This window comes from Bos indicus, chromosome 8, assembly GCF_029378745.1.
Source record: "Bos indicus isolate NIAB-ARS_2022 breed Sahiwal x Tharparkar chromosome 8, NIAB-ARS_B.indTharparkar_mat_pri_1.0, whole genome shotgun sequence".
In the NCBI taxonomy this organism is placed as follows: Eukaryota; Metazoa; Chordata; class Mammalia; order Artiodactyla; family Bovidae; genus Bos; species Bos indicus.
In genome coordinates this window covers 96638114-96665583 of record NC_091767.1, presented here as the reverse complement: position 1 = coordinate 96665583, position 27470 = coordinate 96638114, and the positions used below count along the sequence as shown (strand labels likewise).

General features: G+C 41.6%; 1 protein-coding gene across 9 annotated transcripts in view; it reads right to left on the bottom strand.

The window, feature by feature from the left end:
• Window positions 1-27470, bottom strand: part of ZNF462 (zinc finger protein 462) — a 187119-nt gene that overhangs the window by 9568 nt on the left and 150081 nt on the right. For all 9 annotated transcript variants that reach the window (XR_002181329.2, XM_019966681.2, XM_070795233.1 and 6 more), the window contains one exon: window positions 22412-22635. Coding sequence is in view for 8 of the 9 variants with exons in the window: in XM_019966681.2 (XP_019822240.2) it covers window positions 22412-22635 (224 nt within the window). In the remaining variant the exon portion in view is untranslated. The remainder of the gene's footprint in view (window positions 1-22411; window positions 22636-27470) is intronic.

Below are 27470 nucleotides of genomic sequence, written 5' to 3'. Positions count from 1 at the left end.
TTTGGGGTTCTCATAACAATGGTAGCACACAATGCCCCCTCTTCAATTAATCTGTTTTCCGAACTTCTTCAGTTGCATGCACAGAATGATCAAGAATGACAGCACAGGAGCCAAGCCAACAAGACGACTCAAACCAGCACGGCGATGGGTTCCATGCTTTCCCTGGTGGGGGCCAAGGGAGAGGCCCATGAGGGGCCCGTATATGAGACCCAGTTCTGGCCTCCTGAGGCACAGAGTTTTGAGTTGAAGAGGGAAGACAGACTTCATTAATTAGACTCCAAGGCAGATTTCCATAGCCACTACAGTAGAGATAGCACGTAATGAGGGCGCAGGAGATGATAAGGAGAATTTACAAGACGGTTCCAAAATATTCCCTGGGACCAGGCTGGAACAAAGATGTGCTGAGCACCACCAATTCCATATGCCTGGCAGATGGAAACATCATCATCAACTGTGACAAATGCGCAACAGAGAGCCTCAGAGTATCAGGGCCAGCAGACAGTCCTGTGAGAAAGTGTAATACTTGTCCCCACGACACCATGTGTGTGTGTGTGGGGTGAGGGTGGCAGTCGGGTCAGCAGCATTGAAAACGAGGAAGAAAACTCAAGATAAAAGCTCTCTTAGAAAAAGAGAAACAATCCATTGATACAACTGTAAGAATGAAATCAGTTGACTTGGAAAACAGCTCAGCGTGAGGGTGGAAAAGAGGTCTTCCATGATCACAGCACGAAACCCTGAGGGAAGGCAAATTCCTGTTTGCTCATGAAAAAAAGTTTTAAAAAGGATTAGATTAAGATTGGACGGCATCACCGACTCAATGGACATGAGTTTGAGCAAACTCCAGGAGATGGTAAAAGGCAGGAAAACCTGGCGTACTGCAGTTCATGGGGTCGCAAAGAGTCGGTCCCGACTGAGCCAATGAACAACAGACTATGGCGAAGAGGGGGAAGCCCAGTTAGAATCTTTCTTCCTTTTCTTTCCCTCTAAGAGTTCACGATACCTGTCAAGCAAAGGACTTTTGCTTAGACTACCTTCCTAATTAGGGTTTTATCTACTGTCCTCATGCCTACAAACCTATATAGATTTTAAAAATATTTATTTTTATAACAAAGAAGCAAAAAGGGAGGGCACAAGGAGCAGGAGCTTTGAAGTCAGACAGAGCTGAGTTCAAGTTTAGGGTTTGCCATGAACCACAGGGCTCTGAACATACACGGCCTCAGTGTCCTTGTCTGTATCGATGAAGAGGGTCATCATAGTACCTGAAACCCAACAGTTCACCAAATTGTGGTTTCCCTTTCCCTTTCTGGGAATGTGGCCTTTTCCAATTTTTGGCTTTTGGAAATGTGTATAAGAAGCATCATGAATGCATATTTATGAAGTTATGTTTTACCACAAAGTCTACATTTTAATCAAATAGCATTTATGACAAATATCCGAATAAAAGTTTTCTGGGTTGCCAGGTTTTTTTTTTTTTCTTTTTCAGGAAAAGGAGGCAAGATTCCAACTGGCCTAATTTTGAATTATGCAAAGAAAAAAATTTTTGAAATGATCGGTACTTCACATCATAAAGGGGCAGCCTTTTCCTGTCACTTTCTCCCCACTTTCAGCCAGGTCAGCTACAGGCATGTGGAACGGGCAGGAGAGGTGGGCATTGCCAGGAAACAAAAATAATGAGACTGAGAAAGGCCAAAAAACAATCCTCCAACACCTTCTTTAATCCAGCAGTTTGTGCTCATTCATTCACTGATTCATTCATTCAGGACTCCCAGCGGCCCTGCCGTGTGCCAGGCCCTGTGCCTATCAAGGAACTCACAGTGACAGAAGGAGATCTGTCACCAAACCAAATGTTATTTTTTCTTTTCCGCCTTCCTCTTTCTTCTCCTTTTACAGGAAAACTGTTAGCATTTTGGATTTTGCACAATTTTAGGAGTGCATGACATTTTCATGGTATAACATTCACCCAAGGGACTCACCTAGGATGTATTTGTCCTAAAGATTTCTAAAATAAGTGAATTTTCTTTTTGCTATGTAATTAGATTTTAAATTAAAAATTCTTTATAGGGTTGAGTTCTTACTATATCTTTAATCTCCAAACTAGCAATCTAGGAGTCATCGTCATACAAAAGTAAGCCTTCTGGCTGCATTTATGAGCCTCTGTCCCTTCCCTCCCTCCTGCCAGATTCCCCGTGTACATGCTTACCACCTCTTATATCTATCCGTCCAGTGTGGTTGAATGGAGGGAATTTTTTTTTTTTTTTAATTAAATCTGCTCATGTCAATCTCCTCTTGCCCTGAGGATAAAACCCCAATTCCTTACTGTGGTTTACGTGTCTGATTATCATCTTACATTCTGGTCCACCCTCTCCCCTTTGCTGACTCCCCTTTGCTCCCACAGTCCTGAACTTATAGAGGTTCCCGGAACAGGCCAATCTCTTGACTTTGCGCCTCTTTCTGCACAGGCCGTGACCTCCGTGTGAAACTCTGTCCAGCCTGCCTCCCTGATGTGGTTCCTCCTCAGCCTACCATACCAGTCTCACTCCAATGTCACTGCATCTGGGGGACTTTCCCTCAATTCCTGCTTGGTTAAATATCCTTGCTCGAGGCTTCCACAGCAGCCTCCCCTGCCCTCCCCTTTTACATAGCCCAGGGAACTGTAGTCAGTATCCTATAATAACCTATGATAGCAAAGAACATACATATGTGTAACTGAATCACTTTGCTGTACATCTGAAACTAACACAATGTTGTAAATTAACTATATTGTAATTAAAAACAAACTCAGTAATTAACATCTTCTGGCCTGCCTCCCCAAAAGAACAAACTCCATGAAGACAGACACCCTGCAGCTCAGCCAGATCTGCACTGGCCAGCGAGGTGTCCAGATTGAAGTGGGCATGGTTCTCACCTCCTAATTACTGCTACTGCTACTGCTAAGTCACTTCAGTCGTGTCCGACTCTGTGCGACCCCATAGACGGCAGCCCACCAGGCTCCTCCGTCCCTGGGATTCTCCAGGCAAGAACACTGGAGTGGGTTGCCATTTCCTTCTCCAATGCATGAAAGTGAAAAGTGAAAGTGGACACGCTCAGTCGTGTCCAACTCTTAGCGACCCCATGGACTTCAGCCTAGCAGGCTCCTCCGCCCATGGGATTTTCCAGGCAAAAGTACTGGAGTGGGGTGCCATTGCCTTCTCCATCCTAATTACTAGGTGTCTGCATCTTCATTTAATATGTTTTTCTTTCCCACAAATATATACAATGAAAAATTAGCAAACGGAAAAAAAAATCATGTAAAATCCAACAACCTATACAGAGTACCTGTGAAGAAGTTGTTACATTTCTGTATCTCTGTTCTCTATTCACAGATGATGTACAGTAGTGTTTTTTATGCCTGGTATGAGATAAATATCAATCTCTATATACATCTATTTAATATATGTATACATTTAATATATGTATACATCCAATCACCATATAATACTTTGTCAAGTGAATATATTATAGTTTACTTGACTCTTCCCATGTGGAGTTTACCTTTGGTTATTTCTGGCTTTTCACTATTAAAAATGCAGTAGTAAGCCTTCCTATATAAGGCTTTCAGGCTTAGTTTTAGCCATGGCACTCAGAAAAGAAAAAGAAATAAAAGGAATCAAAATTAGAAAAGAAGTAAAACTGTCACAGTTTGCAGCTGACATGAAAACAATACATGGAATATCTTAAAGATGCCACCAGAGAACTACTAAAGTTCATCAATGAGTTCAGTAAGATTGCAGAATATAAAATTAATACACAGAAATGTTTTATACTAACATTTGAAGATCAGGAAGAGAAATTAAGGAAAAGAGTTCCACTTATTATCACATCAGAAAGAATAAAATACCTAGGAATAAACCTACCTAAGGAGACAAAAAACCTGTACTCTGAAAATTATAAGATGCTAATGAAAGAAACTGAAAATGAGACAAACAGATGGAAAGATATACCATGTTCTTGAATGGGAAGAATCAATATTGTCAAAAGGACTATACCGCCCAAAGCATTCTACACATTGAGTGCAATCCCTATCAAATGACCAATGGCATTTTTCTTCACAGAACTGGAACAAAAAATGTTAAAACTTGTATGGAAACACAAAAGACCCTGAATAGCTAAAGCAATCCTGAGAATGAAAAACTGATCTGGAGGAATCAGGCTCCCTGACTTCAAATTATACTACAAAGCTAGACATCAAAGCAGTATGGCACTGGCACAAAAATAGAAATGCAGATCAACGGAACAGGATAGAAAGCTCGGAAATAAACTCATGTACCTACGGCCAATTAAAACGAGGCAAGAACGTACACTGGAGAAAAGACAGTCTCTTTGGACAAGTCATGGTGGAGAGTTCTGACAAAAGGTGGTCCACTGGAGAGGTCAATGGCAAGCCACTTCACTATTCTTGCCTTGAGAAAAGTATGTAAAGGCAAAAAGATATGACGCTGAAAGATGAACTCCCCAGGTTGATAGGTGCCCAATACGCTACTAGAGAAGAGTGGAGAAATAAAACCAGAAAGAATGAAGCGACAGAGCCAAGTGAAAACAACGCCCAGTTGCAGATGTGACTGGTGATGGAAGAAAAGTCTGATGCTGTAAAGAACAATATTGCACAGGATCCTGGAATGTCAGGTCCATGAATCAAGGAAAATTGGAAGTGGTCAAATAGGAGATGGTAAGAGTGAACATCAGCATTTTAGGAATCAGTGAACTAAAATGGACTCGAATGGGCGAATTTAACTCAGATGACCATTATATCTACTATTGTGGGCAAGAATCCCTTAGAAGAAATGGAGTAGCCATCATGGTCAACAAAAGAGTCTGAAATGCAGTACTTGGATGCAGTCTCAAAAATGACAGAATGATCTCTGTTTGTTTCCAAGGCAGACCATTCAATATCACAGTAATCCAGGTCTATGCCCTGACCAGTAGCTGAAAAGGTGAGGTTGAACGGTTTTATGAAGACCTATAAGACCTTCTAGAACTAACACCCAAAAAAGATGTCCTTTTCATTACAGGGGACTGGGATGCAAAAGTAGCAAATCAAGAGATACCTGAAGTAACAGGCAAATTTGGCCTTGGAGTACAAATGAAGCAGGGCAAAGGCTGACAGAGTTTTGCCAAGAGAATGCACTGGTCATAGCAAACACCCTCTTCCAACAACACAAGACAAGACTCTACACATGGACATCACCAGATGGTCAACAACGAAATCAGATTGATTATATTCTCCGCAGCCAAAGATGGAGAAGCTCTATACAGTCAGCAAAAATAAGACCGGGAGCTGACTGTGGCTCAGATCATGAACTCCTTATTGCCAAATTCAGACTGAAATTGAAGAAAGTAGGAAAACCACTAGAGCATTCAGGTATGACCTAAATCAAATCCCTTATAATTATACAATGGAAGTAAAAAATAGATGCAAAGGATTAGATCTGATAGAGCGCCTGAAGAACTATGGACGGAGGTTTGTAACACTGTACAGGAGGCAGTGATCAAGACCATTCCCAAGAAAAGAAATGCAAAAAGGCACAATGGTTGTCTGAGGAGGCTTTACAAATAGCTGAAAATAGAAGAGAAGTGAAAGGCAATGGAGAAAAGGGAAGATACAACCATTTGAATGCACATCTCCAAAGAATAGCAGGGAGAGATAAGAAAGCCTTCCTCGGGATCAATGCAAAGAAATAGAGGAAAACAACAGAATTGGAAAGACTAGAAATCTCTCCAAGAAAATCAGTGATACCAAGAGAACTTTTCATACAGAGACAGGCATAATAAAGGACAGAAATGGTATGGACCTAACAGAAGCAAAAGATATTAAGAAGAGGTGGCAAGAATACACAGAAGAACTATACAAAAAGATCTTCATGACCCAGATAACCACAATGGTGTGATCACTTCCCTAGAAACAGACATCCTGGAATCTTAAGTTAAGTGGGCCTTAGGAAGCATCACTACGAACAAAGCTTGTGGAGGTGATGGAATTCCAGTTGAGCTATTTCAAATCCTATAAGATGATACTGTGAAAGTGCTGCACCCAATATGCCAGCAAATTTGGAAAACTCAAATTTTTTTTGGAATTTGAGGAAATTCCAAAAAACTGGAAAAGGTCAGTTTTCATTCTAATCCCAAAGAAAAGCTATGACAAAGAATGTTCAAAGTATCACACAACAATTGCACTCATCTCACATGCTAGCAAAGTAATGCTCAAAATTCTCCAAGCCATGAACTGTGAACTTCCAGATGTTAAAGCTGGATTTAGAAAAGGCAGAATAACCAGAGATCAAATTGCCAACATCCGTTGGATCATCGAAAAAGGAAGAGAGTTCTGCAAGAAAAAGCAAGAAGTAAAGCAAGTACTTCTGCTTTATTGACTACACCAAAGCCTTTGACTGTGTGGATCACAACAAACTGGAAAATTTACCTGCTTCCTGAGAAATCTGTATGCAGGTCAAGAAGCAACAGTAAGAATGGGACATGGAACAACAGACTGGTTCCAAATCGGGAAAGGAGTACATCAAAGTTGTATATTTTCACCCTGATTATTTAACTTATACGCAGAGTATATCATGAGAAATGCTGGCCTGATGAAGCAGAAGCTGGAATCAAGACTGCCAGGAGAAATATCAATAACCTCAGATACACAGATGATACCATTCTTATGACAGAAAGTAAAGAACTAAAGAGCCTCTTGATAAAAGTGAAAGAAGAGAGTGAAAAAGTTGGCTTAAAACTCAACATTCAGAAAACTAAGTTCATGGCATGTGGTCCCATCACTTCATAGCAAATAGATGGGGAAACAATGGAAACAGTAAGAGTCTTTATTTGGGGGAGGGGGCTCCAAAATCACTGCAGATGGTGAGTGCAGCCATAAGATTAAAAGATGCTAGCTCCTTGGAAGAAAAGCTATGACCAACCAAGACAGTGTATTAAAATCAGAGACATTACTTTGCTGACAAAGGTCCATCTAGTCAAAGCTATGGTTTTTCCAATCGTCACATATGGATGTGAGAGTTGGACTATAAAGAAAGCTGAGCGCCAAAGAATTGATGCTTTTGAACTGTGGTGCTGGAGAAGACTCTTGAAAGTCCCTTGGACTGCAAGGAGATCAAACCAGTCAATGCTACAGGAAATCAGTCCTGAATATTCGTTGGAAGGACTGATGCTGAAGCTGAAACTCCAATACTTTGGCCACCTGATGCAAAGAACTGACTCAATGGCAAAGACCCTGATGCTGGGAAAGAGAAGGCAGGAGCAGAAGGGTATGACAGAGGATGAGATGGTTGGATGACCTCACCGACTCGATGGACGTGAGTTTGAGCAAGCTCTGGGAGCTGGTGATGGACAGGGAGGCCTGGTTGCAGTCCATGGGGTCGCAAAGAATTGGACATGACTGAGGGACTGAACTGAACTGACTCAATAAGTAGTACTGGGAAAACTGGACAGCTATACGTAAAAGAATGAAATCAGAACATTCTCTAACATCACACACAAAAATAAACTCAAAATGGATTAAAATCCTAAATATAAGACTGTATACTATAAAACCCTAAGAGGAAAACATAGGCAAAATACTCTTCGATATAAATCACAGCAGTATTTTTCTATCCATTTCCTAGAGTAAGGGAAATTTAAAAAAAATAAATGGGACCTAATGAAACTCAAAATGTTTTGTACAGCAAAGGAAATCATCAATGAAATGAAAAGACAACCCACAGAATGGGAGAAAATATTTGAAAACGATGTGACCAATGAGGGAGTAATGCCTAAAATATATAAACAGCTCATACAGCTCAATATCAAAAAAACCAAAAAACCCAAATGGACAGAAGATCTAAATAGACATTTCTCCAAAGAAGACATATGGCCAATAAATATATTACTAGACGCTCAACATTGCTAATTATTAGAGAAATATAAATCGTAAAAATTATGTATCACTTCATACTGGTCAGAATGGTCATCATTAAAGAGTCTACAAGTTGGGACTTCCCTGGCATTCCGGTGGTTAAGACTCCCTAAGTTTCCACAGTAGGGGGCACAGGTTAGATCTCTGGTTGGGAAACTAAGATCTCACATGCGGCATGGTGCGGGCTCCCACAAAAAATGTCTATAAACAACACGTGCTGGAGAAGGAGTGGAGAAAAGGGAAACTTCCTACACTGTTGGTGAGAATGTAAATTGGTACAACCACTATTGAGAAGAGTATCAGTCAGTTCAGTTCAGTCGCTCAGTCGTGTCCAACTCTTTGCCACCCCATAACCGCAAGCACACTAGGCTCTCCTGTCCACTACCAACTCCTGAAGCTTGCTCAAACTCATGTCCATCGAGTTGGTGATGCCATCCAACCATCTCATCTTCTGTGATCCCATTCTCCTCCTGCCTTCTATCTTTCCCCTCCTGCCTTCTATCTTTCCCAGCATTAGGGTCTTTGCCAATGAGTCAGTTCTTCGCATCAGGTGGCCAAAGTATTGGAGCTTCAGCTTCAGCATCAGTCTTTCCAATGAATATTCAGGACTGATTTCCTTTAGGATGGACTGGTTGGATCTCCTTGTAGTTCAAGGGACTCAAGAGTCTTCTCCAACACCACAGTTCAAAAGCATCAATTCTTCAGCTTTCTTTATAGTCCATTCTCACATCCATACATGACTATTGGAAAAACTATAGCTTTGACTAGATGGACTTCTGTCAGCACAGTAATGTCTCTGCTTTTTAATATGCTGTCTAGGTTGATCACAGCTTTCCTTCTAAGGAGCAAGTGTTTTTTAATCTCATGGCTGCACTCACTATCTGCAGTGATTTTGGAGCCCAAGGAAATAAAGTCTGTCACTATTTCCAGTATTTCCCCATCTGTTTGCCATGAAGTGATGGAACCAGATGCCATGATCTTAGTTTTTTGAATGCTGAGTTTTAAGCCATCTTTTTCGCTCTCCTCTGTCACTTTCATCAAGAGGCTCTCCAGTTCTTTCACTTTCTGCCATAAGGGTGGTGTTATCTGCATATCTGAGGTTATTGATGTTTCTCCCGAACCTTGATTCCAGCCTGTGCTTCATCCAGCCTGGCATTTCACATGATGCACTTTGCATATAAGTTAAACAAGCAAGGTGACAATATACAGCCTTGACATACTCCTTTCCCGATTTGGAACCAGTCTGTTGTTCCATGTCCAATTCTAACTGTTGCTTCTTGACCTGCATACAGATTTCTCAGGAGGCAGGTAAGGTGGTCTGGTATTCCCATCTCTTGAAGAATTTTCCACAGTTTGTTGTGATCTACACAGTCAAAGGCTTTGGTGTAGTCAATAAAGCAGATGTTTTTATGGAACTCTCTTGCTTTTTCTATGATCCAATGGATGTTGGCAATTTGATCTCTAGCTCCTCTGTCTTTTCTAAATCCAGCTTGAACTCTTGGAAGTTCATGGTTCACGTACAGTTAAAGCCTGGCTTGGAGAATTTTGAGCATTACTTTGCTGGCATGTGAGATGAGTGCAATTGTTGGGTGATAGTTTGAACATTCTTTGTCATTACCCTTCTTTGGTATTGGAATGAAAACTGACCTTTTCTAGTCCTGTGGCCACTGCTGAGTTTACCAAATTTGCTGGCATGTTTAATGTAGTACTTTCACAGCATCATCTTCTAGGATTTGAAATAGCTCAACTGGAATTCCATCACTTCCACTAGCTTTGTTCATAGTGATGCTTCCTAAGGCCCACTTGACTTTGCATTCCAGGATGTCTGGTTCTAGGAAAGTGATCACACCATTGTGGTTATCTGGGTCATGAAGATCTTTTTGTACAGTTCTTCTGTGTATTTCTTAGTATCTTCTGCTTCTGTTAGGTTCATACTATTAAATGGTATGGACCTAACAGAAGAGAACAGTATAGAGGTTCCTTAAAACTAAAAATGACTCAGCAACCCCACTCCTGGGCATAAATCTGAAGAAAATCATAATTTGAAAAGATACATGTCCTTCAGCGTTCAGTGCAGTTCACAATAACCAAGACGTGGAAGCAGGCTAAATGTCCACTGACAGAGAAAGGAATACAGAATATGTGGTGCATATATACCACTTGGGCTTCCCTCATAGCTCAGTTGGTAAAGTATTTGCCTGCAATGATGGAGACCCAGGTTCGATTCCTGGGTCGGGAAGATCCCCTGGAGAAGGAAATGGCAACCCACTTCAGTATTCTTGCCTGGAGAATCCCATGGACAGAGGAGCCTGGCAGGATACAGTCCACGGGGTCACAAGAGTCAGACACGACTTAGCAACTAAACCACCATGTACTACTACTAAGTCACTTCAGTCGTGTCCGACTCTGTGTGACCCCATAGACGGCAGCCCACCAGGCTCCCCCGTCCCTGGGACTCTCCAGGCAAGAACACTGGAGTGGGTTGCCATTTCCTTCTCCAGTGCATGAAAGTGAAAAGTGAAAGGGAAGTCGCTCAGTCGTGTCTGGCTCTTCGTGACTCCATGGACTGCAGCCTACCAGGCTCCTCCATCCATGGGATTTTCCAGGCAAGAGTACTGGAGTGGGGTGCCATTGCCTTCTCTGAAACCACCATGTACTACTTAGCCATAAAAAAATGAATGAATATGACATTTGTAACAACATGGATGGACCCACAAATTATCACACTCAGTGAAGTAAGCCAGAGAAAGACATTTATCATATGGTATCGCTTATGTGTGGAATCTTTAAAAAAATGGCACAAATGAACATATTTACAAAACAGAAATTGGGTTATACATGTATAATACAAACTTACAGTTATGGGGGGAAGACGGGTAGGGATAAAGAGATTGGGATTGACATATATACACTATACATATAAAGCAGATAACTAATAAGGACCTACTGTATATCATAGGGGATATTCTGTAATATTCTGTAATAACCTATATGGGAAAATAGTCTGAAAAATAATGGATATATATATATATATATCTGAACCACTTTGCTGTACACCTAAAATTAATACAACATTGTAATTCAACTATACTCCAATATAAATTTTTAAAAAATACATTAATTAAAAAAAAACACAGTAGTAAGACTTCCAGTATATAAACCTTTCTTTCATGTTTAGATTTTATAGGCTAAATTCTCAGACATGAAATCAAGTGTCAAAGTCAAATGATATACAGATCTTATATTACAGTTCCAATATATTTCTAAGTTGGCTTCTAAAATGTTCATACTGGTACATGATCAGTACTTTCTGGACCCAGAAATTGGTGGGTATCTGACCAACTTCTTAATGGGTCAGAAGACCTATGGAGGGACATTCACTTTTTTTCTCTGGAGATGAGAAGCAGTTTATCACCTTGTTTCCCAAAAGGGCCACAACAGAGGGAGAAAGAGAGCAAGGCTGAGTATGCATTCTAGAACCTGGCTCCCTGGAGCCTTCTGAAGGCAGAAGAAGCCATCCACGCTTTTAAAGGGTAGACTGTTCAAATACATAATCACTCAAGACAGTAACATTACATGTAGATCCTCATATCCTGTGAAAGTTATTTGTGAATGTCCATGAACCCAAAGTCACCTGTGAGGGCTACTCACTGAGAACTGTGTGGAAACTTGTCTAGTAAGGAATTGAGATGAAGTGCCAGTGAGCAGCAAAACCTGTTTCCCTTCACACTGAAGTGGGGACACTGCAAACCCTTCCACGCTCACGCTGGATGCTCAAGCTGCAGCACTACCTTTGTCTTTTTGTTAGCTGCTTTTTAGCCAGTCAGCAAATGGTTTTGATCTGTCCTTAGCAGAGGAAAGAATTTCCATACTAATTCTTACTTCTAATAATTCTTCTAAGAATTATTAGAGTTCTTACTTCTAAGAGGAGAGGAGTGTTATGTGGTTTACAAATATAACCAAGTTGCACATGCATTTTCATACTGTCCTGGGGGACAAACCAGTTTTACAGGAAAGACTGATAAAAACTTGCTTGTAAAGGGACGAATGACACTGGGTGCTCTCATCTTCAGGTTGCCTAGCAGACATCAAGTGGAGGAGATGTGATGAAGAAAAATCTACTTAACCTTTCCAGAGGCCCCCTCCTAGCGACTTAACACTTGTACATTCAAAAAGAGACACCCGATCGGGGTGTGCACATCACCTACCAGTGCATGCTTCTGTTACGGAGAAAGGCCAAGTGAACTTTTTACTTCTAGAAGAAGTGACAGCAGAGAACATGGAAAAACTGCCTCCTACATCAGAAATGCCCATCTCAGTCACAAACTGAGAATACGTAGTTACAAAGATGTAAAAGGACTGATGGCCCAGGCCAGCAAACTTTTCCTGTGAAAGGCCAGTTGAGCAAGTTTTCCTAGGCTTTCTGGACCACATAGTCTGTCACAACTACTCAATTATCCTCTATCTTGAAAGCAGTCACAGACAGTACAGAAATGGATGAACGTGACTGTGTTCCAAGAAAACTGTATTTAGGGACACTGAAATTTGAATTTCATGTAATTTCACATGTCACGAAATATTACTCTTTTGATTTTTGTCAACCATGGAACAACAGACTGGTTCCAAATAGGAAAAGGAGTTCGTCAAGGCTGTATATTGTCACCCTGTTGATTTAACTTATATGCAGAGTACATCATGAGAAACGCTGGACTGGAAGAAACACAAGCTGGAATCAAGATTGCCGGGAGAAATATCAGTAACCTCAGATATGCAGATGACACCACCCTTATGGCAGAAAGTGAAGAGGAACTCAAAAGCCTCTTGATGAAAGTGAAAGTGGAGAATGAAAAAGTTGGCTTAAAGCTCGACATTCAGAAAACGAAGATCATGGCATCCGGTCCCACCACTTCATGGGAAATAGATGGGGAAACAGTGTCAGACTTTATTTTTCTGGGCTCCAAAATCACTACAGATGGTGACTGCAGCCATGAAATTAAAAGACGCTTACTCCTTGGAAGGAAAGTTATGACCAACCTAGATAGCATATTCAAAAGCAGAGACATCACTTTGCCAAAAAAGGTTCATCTAGTCAAGGCTATGGTTTTTCCTGTGGTCATGTATGGATGTGAGAGCTGGACTGTGAAGAAGGCTGAGTGCCGAAGAATTGATGCTTTTGAACTGTGGTGTTGGAGAAGACTCTTGAGAGTCCCTTGGACTGCAAGGAGATCCAACCAGTCCATTCTGAAGGAGATCAGCCCTGGGATTTCTTTGGAAGGAATGATGCTAAAGTTGAAACTCCAGTACTTTGGCCACCTCATGCGAAGAGTTGACTCATTGGAAAAGACTCTGATGCTGGGAGGGATTGGGGGCAGGAGGAGAAGGGGATGACAGAGGATGAGATGGCTGGATGGCATCACTGACTTGATGGACGTAAGTCTAAGTGTACTCCGGGAGTTGGTGATGGACAGGGAGGCCTGGCGTGCTGAGATTCATGGGGTCGCAGAGTCGGACATGACTGAGCAACTGATCTGATCTGATTAAAAAATGTGAAAACCATTCTTGGCTGTCAGACCATATAAATAGGCAGTGGTTCCAATCTGGTCCATAGGCCAGTGTCTGCCCACCCCTGACTCAGGCCTTCAGGTGGTTTCCCCAGTGGATCTTCTTTGCCTGTCTCTGAAAGTCAGAATGGGAATGAGGGAAAGGAACCGGTGGGACAAAGGTTCAGCAAAGTGCTGTCTCTATGAATTTTACAGGGAGATGGTCAAAGATGCAGGTAAAAGTCGTGAATTCTCAACGAGCCTTTCAATCAAAGCTCTTGGAAAAGCTTCTAGGAAAGACGTGCAGCACAGTGTATTAAGGTTCTATGAAAGATGAGCCATGACACCACACTTGCTATGCAACTATGCTGCCCTCCTATTTGATAGATACCTTTATCCAGTACTTACCATGCTGGTTGTGACTCTTTGTTTAAGCTCATCTCACCTGCTTGCTTATAAACTCTTCCAGGGTAGCGACCATTTCTTATTTAGTTTTACAGGCTCAGTGCAGAGTATAAGGCCAGTCATCTAGTTGACACATAACACATGTTATCTGAATTTACCAGTAACATAAAAACCCATAGGCAATCATAAAGTATAAAGGACTTCATAATATTGTATGCCAAGGTATAAATTTGCTTGCTAATAAAATTGGACATTTTTCTAAAAGATTTTGTTCTAATGCTTACCAAATAATTATATGCTAAAAATTAACCCAGTCATTTTTACATATATCACTTAACCCTTATGATCATTCTGCAAGCTATGTGTTATCTTCCATATTTGCAGATGAGGAAAACAGAACACAAAACAAGTAAGTGATGGGCCAGGTTTGAACTCACACCTTCAGGCGACACAGCGCCAGCTTTCCCCATTAGAATATAGATCATCTGTTGAAATGCAAAACTGCTTACAAAACATGTAAAAATTATCCATGGGACACTGGCTGAACACAAGAAGGGAGAAAAAAGTACCGTGACAATAACGTTCATTCCAAAATTTGATGGGATGAAGCAGGAAGAATCTTTTAAGAATATTTTCTTCAAAAGTAAAAACCATTTTAAGGACAAGGACTGTAAGAATAAAGGCTGGTAAAGGGTATGCGGCACAGAAGTCAAGGAGAGTACCTACTTTCTTTTGCGATCACTGAGTTAGAACAGAAAACACGCTGTTGCCAGACCTGACTTAGCAAAAGTCCAGACCAAATCAATCATTTCAAGAATCTCAGCACAACCCCAGTCACAAGCACTCAAGAAAGCCACGTGAAAGGCATCATTAAAGTCAAAGAACTTTGTTGTCGGCCAACTGAGCTGCTGCCAATCTCCAGAACTCGAAATCCAGAGGCCAAGGTGCTGCTGCTGCCATGTTCTGGTTATTTGGACAAACAGGATACTTAAAATTTCTCATCTGAAAAGTGATTTCACTTATTGATTTATTTAGCAACCAACTACTGGAGACTTAATTATACACAGGGCACCATGGTGAGATTTGAGAAGGAAAGAGAGGTAAATACTGTGGTTTCCATTTTAAGAATGTTGCACCCAGTGGCAAGACAGAATCTTGTTAAGAGTTAAGTACAAGCTGAGGCTGCATGAACACGTGCCTGAATAGAGGAAGAAGGAAAGTTCTACGCAAGTTTGGAAGCAGAGGCCATTCATTTTGGCTGGATACTTTATTTTTTATGTATGCACGTAAGTATGTTGTCCTCCGCTCATTCCCAATAGCATATTGGACACCATCCAACCTGGGAAACTCATCTTTCGGTGCATATCTTTTTGTGTTTTATACAGTTAATGAGGTTCTCATGGCAAGTATACTGGGGTGGTTTGCCATTCCCTTTGAACTGTGTTGCTGGGAAAGACTCCTCAGAGTCCCTTGGACAGCAAGGAGATCAAACCAGTCAATATTAAAGGAAATGAACCCTGAATACTCATTGGGAAGACTGAAGCTGAAGCTCCAATATTTTGGTCATCTGATGAGAACAGCTGACTCACTGGAAAAGTCCCTGATGACTGGGAAAGATTGAGGGCAGAAGGAGAAGAGGGCGTCAGAGGATGAGATGGCTGGATGGCATCACCGAGGCAATGGACAAGAACTTGGGCAAACTTCGGGAGATGGTGAGGGTCAGGGAGGTCTGGTGTGCTGCAGTCCATGGGGTCGCAAAGAGTCAGACACGACTGGGAGACTGAACAGCAACAAATGTATGCATTTTTAAGATTTTTTTTTGATGTGTCCCATTTTTAAAGTCTTTCTTGAATTTGTCACAATATGGTTTCTGTTGTTTATATTCTGCTTTTTTGGTCATAAGGCATGTGGTATCTTAGCTCAAGGATCAAACCCTCACCCCTTGCATTGGAAGGTCAAATCTTAACCATTGGACCATTAGGGGAAGTCCCACTGGCGGGAGACTTTAGTGGACTGTTCCAAAGGTTACAGGTTAAGAACATCTTCAAATACCTACTTGAGAAATACCAACTACGGTTCTGCCTGGCACATCCCTCTGAAAAATTACCACACCTTTTGCTCATCTACCTCTGATTTTTTTTGTCTTCCAAAATACATGAAAGAAGCAGGTCTATGGTTGACAAATTCAGAAGCAACTAACATGAGGGAGAGCAGAGATGAAATGACAATCTTTTGGAAAGACTTCAGCTCGCAGGAACCCATGGAGGTGATAAAGCTAGATGCTAGGACTTAGTTCAGAAAGTAAACCCAGTCCAAAAAGCATGGCCTGAAGTGTATTTTATGATTTGGAGTCGGCGAAGGTTCTTCTTTTATTTCTTCTCATTTCCTTTGCTGGAAACAAATATTTGATACGACTTTTTTTTTTTTTTTTTTGCCATCATAGATTTCACTGGTCCAGAGAGTGAAACAATTTTACTGGAATAAGTAAAACATTGGCGATTCCTCCTAAGCTGAATGTTCTGCTGCTTCCTTCAAAATGACAAAAAGTAAGAGATACGAGTTCCTTAGAGTTCAGCCGCCTGAGGCTCCATTTGTATAAAAAATTAAAAACATTTCAAAGTAAATTCAATTAGTGAATGTGTATTGCCTGAATAGACTATCCTTCTAAATTTAATATAGCTAACATGACAATTTTATGAGCAAACCATGTTAGAGATAATATATTTTTATGTTCCTTAAACTAGCAAAGAGACTTCAGAACCATAAAGAACACTAACAAGGTACTGCAGATACTTAAACTTTCTTCAAAGAAAAATATATGGGTGGTTTTCTAAGTGTGAGAAGTGTGAGGTTTGGCTTTTTTCATGACTTCAAGGTTCCTAGAAATGTTACATCTTCATCTTGCACCAGCATTGCTAATAAATGGCATTACTAACATATAATTTCATTCTGTGTGTGTGTGTGTGAGTGTGTGTGTGAGAGAGGGAGGAACATAAAGGGAGATTGAAAGGATAGAATAGTCCACTTCGAGAAGACCTTGTGAGATAGGAAAAAAAAGGGAGTTGAAGGATGAAGAACTGAAATTCTAAATAGACTGTACTGTTTACTTTAGATTCCAAGAGATTACAAGCAAGATTCTTTGTTCACTGGTGCAAAGATAAAGATCGAGGAAGACAAGATTCTGTGTCACCTAAAAAATGAAGGTGCTAAAACAAATAAAAAGAAAAAAAATGAAAGTACTGGTTGTCAATCCTTTTCTATTTCACCTTCGCGTTCTGAGGATAAACACAGCAGTGTAAATCCAGGGCACTTCAGAGTTTGCTTCTTCAATGGAATGGTTTATTTGATTTCAGGGATCCTTTCTGCTGAACTAGTATTCTGTCCAGTCCATGAAATGATACAGTCTGACATCTTCAGAAACATTCCTGAAGTTTACAAGCTTTGCAGGCAGAATTCAGGAGTCCAGTTTTGAATGTCCAGTTCTGTTTAATGAACTCCTGTGACTGAAAATACATCCCATAGTGTCTTTTAGTTTCTTGTATATATTCTCTCCACCACACAAAATCACCTAAAGCTACTCGTGGAAGAATGTAATGAGCAACACACTCAACACATCATTTTACTAGAAAAGCAAGTAAACCTCAGTTTAGAACCAATTGCTACGTCTTATGGCACCCCACTCCAGTACTCTTGCCTGGAAAATCCCATGGATGGAGGAGCCTGGCAGGCTGCAGTCCATGGGGTCGCTAGAGTCGGACATGACTGAGCGACTTCACTTTCACTTTTCACTTTCATGCACTGGAGAAGGAAATGGCAACCCACTCCAGTGTTCTTGCCTGGAGAATCCCAGGGACGGGGGAGCCTGGTGGGCTGCCGTCTATGGGGTCGCACAGAGTTGGACATGACTGAAGTGACTTAGCAGCAGCAGCAGCTACGTCTTTTGCACATTTTATTTTTGACAATATACACATTCATCTGGATCTCTGCATCTTTATAGATCTATCTGTTCTCAAGATCCACCTTGTAAGAAGACTGCAGAAAATTAACATGTACTGAAGGCTGACCATGTGTCAGCTCATGGGGAACTTGCATCTTTTAGGTACTGAGGTATAATTACCATAAAATTAACCTATTTCAAATGAACATTTCAATGAGTTTTAGTAAATGTATGCACTGGTACAACCCTGCACCATCTTTTATTACTCTAAGAAGCACCTTCATACCGTCTGCCATCGATCTCTGCTCCAAACCTCCAGTCCCAAACAGCTCTGATCTGCTTTGTCTCCTTAATTCCGCCTTTTATAGAAATCGCACATCTAGTATTTTGTGTCTGGCTTTGGGCTTCCCTGGTGGCTCAGATGGTAAAGAATCTGCCTGCAATGTGGGAGACCTGGGTTCCTTCCCTGGGTTGGGAAGATCCCCTGGAGAAGGGAACTGCTACCCCCGCCAGTATTCTGGCCTGGAAAATCCCATGGACAGAGGAGCCTGGCAGGCTACAGTTCATGGGGGTCGCAAAGAGTCAGACACGACTGAATGACTCACTTTGTCCATTTAACATGATGATTCTGAGATTTAGCCACACTGGTACACGTATCAGTAGCTCATTTCTTTTACTGATCAGTAGCATTCCACTGTCTGGATAGAGCACATTTTGTTTATGCAGCCACTTTAGGTGACAGCAGACTTGCGGGATCAGATGGTAAAGCGTGGGTTTCACTTTTAAACAAATTGACAAAATGCTCCAAAGCAGATGTGCCAGATGACATTCCATTCAGCCACATGTGAGATTTCCAGTTTCTTCACATCCTCATCAACACTTGGTGCTGGTGGTCTTCTTGGTTTTAGCCATTCTAGGGGACGGGTCTTACTAATGGTGAGTCTTATTAAGCATCTTTTCATGAGCTCATTTGCATATCCTCCTGCATAAAGTGCCTATTCAGAACTTTTTCTCATTTTTAATTGAACTGTTACTCTTCTTATTACTGAGCTGCAAAAGTTCTTTATATGTTTTGGTTGAAGTCTTTTGTTAGACAGTTATTTTGCAAATATTTACCTCCAATCTGTTGCTTGCCTTTTCATTTGCTTAATGAAGTCTTCTGAAGAGCAACAATTTAATTTTGATGACACCTGATTTATTGATTTTTTTTAATGATCACAGCTATTATATCTAAGAATTTTTTCCCAAGAGAAATTTGAGTGACATTGTGTTTCTTGTTCAGTTGCTAAGTGGTGTATGATGCTTTGCGACCCCATGGACTACAGCACACCAAGCTTCCCTGCCCTTCATTATCCCCTGAAGTTTGCTCAAATTCATGTCCATTGAGTGACATAAGGGTCAACAATCTCTATTTTCCACATGGAAATCCAACTGTAACAACACTACTTGTTGAAAAACTATTGTTTCCTTATTACCTTGGGACCTCTGATAAACATCAACTGTCCACATATATCAGGATTTATTTCTGAATTTTTTCTTCTGCACCACTGATCACAGTAAAAGTTGCAATCAGGAAGGATGAGTCTTCCAATTTTGTTCTTTTTTCATACTGCTTATGCTATTCTAGATCCTTTGCATTTCTATATACACTTTTGTGTGAGTTTATCAATTTCTACCAAAGAAAAAAGCCTACTGAGATTCTGATAGATTACACTGAATCTGTAGATCAGTTTGGGAAGCATTACCAATAGTGAGTCTTCTAATCCATGAGTACGGTATATATTACATTAATTTAATTCTTTTCTCAATAGCATTTGTAGTTTTCAGCATACAGCTTTCACAGTTTTGTTTATTCTTAAGCATTTTATTCTTTTTGACATTATAAATGAAATTGATATTAAAATTTCATTTTCAGATTGTTCATTACTAGTGTATAGAAATTTATTATTGATCGTATCCTGCAATTCTGATAAACTCATGAATATTCCAATATCTCTTTAAATGGACTACTTAGGATTTTCTACCTACAAAGATCACATTATCTATGAACAAAAACAGTTTTATTTCTTCCTTTCCAATTCTTTGGCTTCAATTTCTCATCCTTACCTTATGGTTCTTGACTTTTGTATCTCAATCATTAGCAAACTTCTCTTTAGTACACTGTATATTGACACTCTTATAGCCTTTTCAGGAATGCTGAAATCAGACTTCTGTATATCCTTTACACCAAGGAATGACCATTTTTAATTAATGCATAATGTTACTGTCAATCAAAAATTCACTTTCAGCAGCTGTCTTTGTTTATAAAACAGTGTTTGGGTAATTATTTCAAAAATTCAAACTGCATTTTGTATTCGTCATTTAGAAAAGAAGGAATCATTAATAGGCACAAGTCTCATATATTTAACAACAACTGAGACAAAGATGAAGATCATTAGGCATGCTGAGAGTGGCGATTCTTTAGCCTCAATTAGGTGCTCATTGGACTTAATAAGCTGGTCAACCATGAGAGAGTAAGATTAAAGAACCAAGCACAGCATAGTGAAAATACAACATATCAAAGCCCATGTCTAAAGTGCAGAGTATAGTCAGTGATTTTATAGTCTATTTTAGGTCTTTAGGAACCATAACTGCCTTTCTGATGGGTGGTTGTTAACCCTGAGCTCTAACCAACTCACAGACAGACTGAGACATGGTTCTCAAAGTGTGGGAGATACCAGGACTTCGTTTAATCTTACAAAATTTCTGAGTAAAGTATTTAAGGATATGCAATTCCCATTTACAGATCAGGAAACAGATACAGAAATTGAAGTAACTTGCTGAAGCAGTTATAGTTAAGTGGTGAAGACAGAATTCAATCCTAGGTCTGTTTGGCTCCAGAAGTTCTTAACTGGGCTCCTAGCTTCCTGAGTAACCCATTTGCCTGATGCTTATTCTAAAGCCCGCACATTCCCGCCCGCTTCCGTATCTGGTATGGTTTCTAGTCTTGTCTGGAGTTCCCCAGTGACTCACAGCTACTATGCAGCCACTGGGGAAGAATCTATCTTCCAGGTTTGCTCTGTCCCAAAATACTAGTCTGATGGCTTCAACATTATAATAAAAAGACCTGAGGTGGTAACACAAATAAGACACAAGCACATGAATGTAAACAGCTTAGCTTGACATAGATGAGTGACTTTCCTTTCAGTGTGGGGGCAGAAATGCCAAGGAAGTTTGAATATGAAAGGGCATTAAAATTTGGTGTTTTTTTTTCTGGTATTAAAAGCTTTTAAGTGAGGTAATTCAGGCTTTTCTCTGCTCTCATTTTGCGGAGACACATTAGAAAATGAATGCATTCCAAAGTAGAGAAGTTAGGAATAATGCCATTAAATGGTAGGTGGGTGATAAAGCTCAGCCTTCTCTCAACACCCTATAGAAAAATTCTAACCCTTGTGTGTAGATGACTCAGACAGGAATCTTTCTAACTTGGGGTTTCTAAGTGCAGAAAAGAGGAACTGTATTTCCACTGACAGCACACAGCAAGAAAAAGGAAACAATACCAAAGTGCTTCTCATTGTGCCTTAAGTAAACACTCACTAGATGTTTGGGATTTGTTGGTTAATTTCAAAACATTTCAACAGGCTCTTTTCATGAAACAAATACTAATCATTCCCCCTGCCCCCCTCCACACACACACTCCCCGAACTCTGGACAATATACAAAACCAGAAACAATGGTCTTAATCCGTGCTACGCTATCCTCCGAGAAGTGAGGAAGCCACCTGGGATATCTTACCCTCTGATCAGCAGACTTTTGGAAGAGAATTTTTTTCATAAACCCCGTATTTTATGTCCTGTACCAATTCGTTCCATCCCGCAAATATAACACACATTTTACAGTCCTTATAGTGCTTAGACATGAATAGTAATGCCTTGGAAAATGTCTGTAGTCAGCAATATATTGGGAAACAACTTACATGACTGAGACTCTTGCTGGCAGAGCCATCAGAGAGAAGAGGGGGCCAGTAACTACGGGTCCACAGCCCGTTGCCTAATTTTGTAAATAGTTTTTTTTTTTTTTAAACACAGCCATGCCCATTCATTGATGTCTTCTCTAGGACTCCTTTCTTGCTACAAGGGCAGAGTTGAATTGTTGCCACTGAGACCATCTGGCCCGCAAAGCCTAAAATATTTACTACCCAGCCCTTTACAGAAAAAAATTATCAAGCTTTGTGATAATACACTTAAAATAATATGGTAAAGTACTCTAGTTAGGGTAAGACGAAAACAAGAAAGGGAAGATACACTCTTTCATAGAAGGGATCGCATATACTCAGAATGAAATAAAACAAAAGGAAGTGGGTACAGAAGAGACCAAAAGCATTAAGCAGTTAGATGTGGGGGGTGGCATTATGGATGGTTTTCTTTCCCTCATCTGTGTTCCAATTTTCTAAAATGACCTTACAGTTCATTGATAATGGAATAAACTGAACCTCACTTTAAACATTATTTTAGCACGTGCGTCTGTCCTGCACAGAGCGGCATAGCTAGATTCGGCCCGGCCCCTCCCAACGCCGTGCCGAGGGTGGGAGCAGGGAGGCCAGGCCCCTACCTTATGCTCATCCCGAAGGTGGCTGTCCAGTTCTTCCGTGTGCTTGGTCTCATAGTAGCAGAGCTGGCATTTGTAAGGTTTCAGTTCATTGTGCTTTTCTATGTGTTGCTGGAGGCTCTCGTCACTGGAGCAGGTGAAGGTACACTTATCACAGCGGAAAACTACTCCCTGCAAGTATTTGGACAGTTTGGATCGGCACACTTCAATGGGGACAACCCGCTCTTCTGTGGAAACAAATTGAATACAAAGATGGGAACTTTTACTGATGGAAAGCAGACGGTCTTTCTGGGGAGTATAAGGGAAAATTTGCCCCTCCACTGCTGAAACTTCTCATGGCTGCCGGTCTGTGAACCGTGTACACATGCCACTGCCCCTCCTCCCGCCCCCCAAGTCAACAGTCCACTGGGACACGTGGGTGTTTCTAAGGCCAAAAGCTCTGTGTACTTGATATCCAGAATGACCTATAAATAGGAGTGGGCGGGCTGAAAGGTGCTGTGGATTTCTGAATGGAGGTGATTAAAGGAGGAGCCAAGAATAGAAGTTTCACCAACATGAATGATTATCAACAGCAATTATCTTACTTCCCCAGCAAGTGGCATTCAGGCTTACATAGATGTCCTTAACCACTCCAGCGTCCTTGCCTGGGAAATGCCATGGACAGACGTTCCTGGAGGGTTAAATACAGTCTGTGGGGTCATAAAAGAGTTGGACATGACTTAGCAACTAAACAACAACACAAACAAGATGTCCATAAGGGGTAAGGAAAATGACATTTTTGGAGCACTTATGTGCCACCACTGTATACCTCCCTGGAAACTGTTAGGCCGAAGTTAGTCCCATTTCTACAAAGTAGTAAAACAAGGAACTGAGCTTTCAAGTCCATCTCCAAAGGTCACAGACTCTGCCTAAACTGGGACCCCACCCATGTCTGTCTACCGAACTGCAAATCGGTTCTCTCCCATCATTTCCAATTCCATTCCTGTTTCTCCTTCCAAGACGTTCTCAAGGAGACTGTTTGCCTTTTCTTGAAACCAAAAGAATCTCAAAGATCAAATCTGAAAACAAAGAATCCTGGACACTTTCATTCACTGAAACTCCAACCCCAGCTCGGGAAGAGCTCCCGCAGATGAAATGTCTACAGGCAATCTTCCGGGAGAGGTGGGGTGGGGGTGGCGTGGGAGATGTGGAGGGTTTGTGCCTTTTCAGACAAATCTGTAACGTGATTGTCACCAAGGGAGAAAATAAAAGAGAGAGGATTTGGGTGCTTTTCCCGTTAACGTACCAAATGCTGTAAGGCTGGAAGTGTGTGTGTGTGCTTGTTTATTTTGTACTCTCTCACCCTTGTGTTTAACTGCTCAAATTAAATTTCACACCAGTCTGCCCAGAGTATCGGCACACGCGCCAGATATCCATAACTGGGATAAAATTAAAATCTGTGCTATTTATGCAAGGATCAAATATAGCATGTGTTTTCATGCTGTGTCTGGATTTCAGAAGACTCTGAAAGTTTACAAATGGACGCACACAACATACACTTATATTATTTAGAAACAGCAATGTATTATTAAGTCAGGAAGGCGCGCTATATCCTCGGTCACCAGGAGCAACATTCATAGAGCATCAGGATGCTGTGTGCTGAAGTCGCTCACTCTGGGAGCCCTCCCTCTTGGGCTGGCCTGTGTCTGCCCTTTGGAGAGTTTCTCCCACGAAGGCCTGCCTGCCTCTTAACCAGCACATGCTCATTGCAGGGCAGTCCCTGCCTTGGGAGTCCCTGAATGCAGCAATTAATTGGCCAGCGAGAATGTGGGCAGAGGAAGCATGGAAGGTTGGTGTCTGCACCATACTCCCGGGAGCTCTAATGCATATGTTATTTTCCCTATACAAAGAGTCAGTCGCTTATTTAGAAATATAAATATTTTTAAACCAAAGTCACAGGCAGCTAAGAAACACATGATTATAATGGAATCCACACATTTTCTTAGAATAGCAAATGTTGTAACAGTCTTCTAACCATTCAGTTAGTTCCATGGTTTTGTGTAAATGGGAGGAGAAAAAAATGCTCTGATGTAAACCAATAAGCCTGAAGGAAGCCAGGGCTACGACGGTCATTCTATGCCTCTAACCCAGGACTTCTCAATCACAACGCTACTGATGTTTTGATGTCAGATAATTCTTTCCTCTGGGAGGTTTCCTATGCATTGTAAGATGTATATCAGCACCCCAGGGCCCTGCCCACTGAAGCCAGTAGTGCCCCCTCCTCCCCATCGTGACAACAGAAGATGCCTCCAGACAGCTGCATCGTGAGAAGGCAAGATGGACCCTGGTTCAGACACTGCTCCAAGCCAAGTGCCAGCTGTTCAGTCCAGCCACCCTGGACGTGTAGACATGAGCAGGCTGGCGCCCATGGCAAGAGATAGGGCTCCAGGCTGAAGCCAGGAGACCGGCCCCCACACCCAACACCTCAGGAGGTCATGGGGAAGTGTTGATGTGAACTTTTCTGGCACGTTCTTTGAGACTTGCATCCCCCTCCATTGCTCTGTGTTTGTTCCTGACTTATACAATTTTGCCATTTCTACTGCTTCCCCGGCTCTTTCTTTGGCTCTGGCCTGTCCCACCTGCCCTGGTTCTGTCCACTTCGGTGGAGACAGAGAACAGCTGGAAGTTTCCACATAACGATGCCTCCAACATCTTGAAGACAGTCATTCAGTTGCTCTCCAGCCTTCCCTTCTTCGCTGTAAGGCTTCTTTCAAACTTGGTTTTTCTTATAGGTCTCCTTTTCAATTCCTTTGGTTAGTTTTCTTTGCAGTTTCCAATTTCACTATGTGTGTCTCAGTGCATTTTGCACAAAGTTGGGAGCGTTCAGAATAATACCTTGGAGGTGAAATTGTAACACTGAATGGAAACAGCCACTCCCACTTATTAAGGGCTCACTACCTTTCAAGCATGGTTATGTGTTGGACTCTCTTGGCTACTTTTTATTCTCACAACACCCTGCAAAGTCAGTTTTGAGAGTCTTCAGCGGAAACTGAAACCAGCTCAGTTGAGCTACTTCCTCAAAGTCAGTCCTCTAATTCAGCACAAAGTTGTGGCCTGGGAGCCCAGGTCTACTGACCTTTGCCTGCATGCACCCTCCTCCGTCTCTCCTATAAAGAACTCTCCAGTCACATCCAATCTGTATGCCGTGCACTTCTCAGCCTTTTATTCCTAATAGTTCAAAATCACAAAAGCTCTCAGTGTCTAAGGCAACCATTTTTATCTGAATTTCTTTCAAGTATCTCCTGGATTTCATAAAAGGTCATTTCCCTGATGACTTATTCTGAAAGGTATGACTTCCTCATTTCCAAACTAAGACATAATAACTCCCAAGTCTCTTAGTTATATGGGTTATGGGTGTTAATTTTAGAAAACAAAGTTACCTTTTCCCCACCCCCCTTTCTACAAACATGGCTAACAGGACCAAGATAAAAAAATAAGACAGACTCTGAAAGGCGGGCAAAGGACCGACAGCATTTTCTGAATGAGTTATTCATGGTGGAGGCCAGTGAAGGATATGAGCCGGGAGACTGGACTGTTTCCAGGTAGGGCCTGAGCCCTGTCTTGGCTACAGAAGCTCAGCCACTTGGGGCTTTTCCTACAGGGGGCAGTGACAACTGTGGGTCTTTTCTTGACTTCACACCTCTCAAAATTACCCTGGGTAAGAAATCAAGGCCTGAATCACACTCATTGTGACTCAGCTTCCACCACTGACTGCAAAAATATTATGACTTCACCAGTTTTGACTACAAGATAGATCATGTCTGTCATCTGAAGTGAAGTGAAGTGAAGTTGCTCAGTTGTGTCTGACTCTTTGCGACCCCATGGCCTGCAGCCTACCGGGTTCCTCCGTCCATGGGATTTTCCAGGCAAGAGTACTGGAGTGGGTGCCATCAGAGACTCATACTTAAAAGATACTGAGTGCTGCAGGTGGATACAACACTCAAGAGGCTCCAGCCTGCCGCAGCGCCACACTAAAGCATGTGGGTGCTAAGGTTCATCAAGAGCCCAGAAGTGTGTGCCGGGGGGCGGGGGGGAATAATCTGTAAAATCGCCACCACTAAGGGGGGCGTTGGGGGAGAGGGGGTCACTTCTACTCAAAAGAGTGAAAAAAACCCACATCACCGTGGAGCCCAGAATCACCAAGTAACAATTCTTCCTGAAAGGCAGCCCACAACACACGTGGGTTTCCTCCCCACAGTGTGCCAGGCTGGGGGTAGCGGGGGGTGGGGGCTGAGGGGTGGGTGGGGATTTGAAAGCCACTCACTCCAACCAACTCTGAATGCAGATCGCCATGGTAGAAGGCCTAGACCCCCGCTGAGCCAAACCAAAGATCTATCTGTTACTCTAACTCACAAACCAGTGACAAACGCTGAGGACCAGAAAGCCACCATCCCCAAATATAACCATAAACAGACACATGTAAACGTAAGCACACAGTTCCTGTAAAAAGTTCTGACGTTAGCCAAGCTACCCTCAAGCCAGACAAGAGCTGGGAACTGTACCTTTAACAGGAAGAAGTATGTGATGGGGATGAAGAGAACATGTAATTTCACTGAGTAAGATGAAAGACTGTCAGTCTCACTGTAGTATTTTTTTTCCCCCTCAAGAAAAAATGATACTGATCAGATAAATTAGGGGAGATTAGTTTTGTTCCAAAAACATACCCACCTGCAGGGTTCAGTTATATTTAGCATTTACGTGTGTATTGAGGTTACAGGCTGCAAAAAAGAAACTTTAAGTTTATAAGCCAACTGGAGACCAATCTCAGTGATTACACAGCTCTGTAATTATGAACATTTGATGAAACTGTTTCATGCCTATAATTCAGTTTTTGCCCAATTTCTCAGGTTTGCTATAGGTATATAAGGGACATCCAGGCCAAGCAACACATGAGGCATTCATTGTGCTTCCAATGGTTGTAAGAACTGAGTAGAAATGTACTCTGGCTTCCCTGATGGCTCAGACGGTAAGGAATCTGCCTACAACGCAGGAAACCTGGGTTTGATCCCTGGGCCAGGAAGAT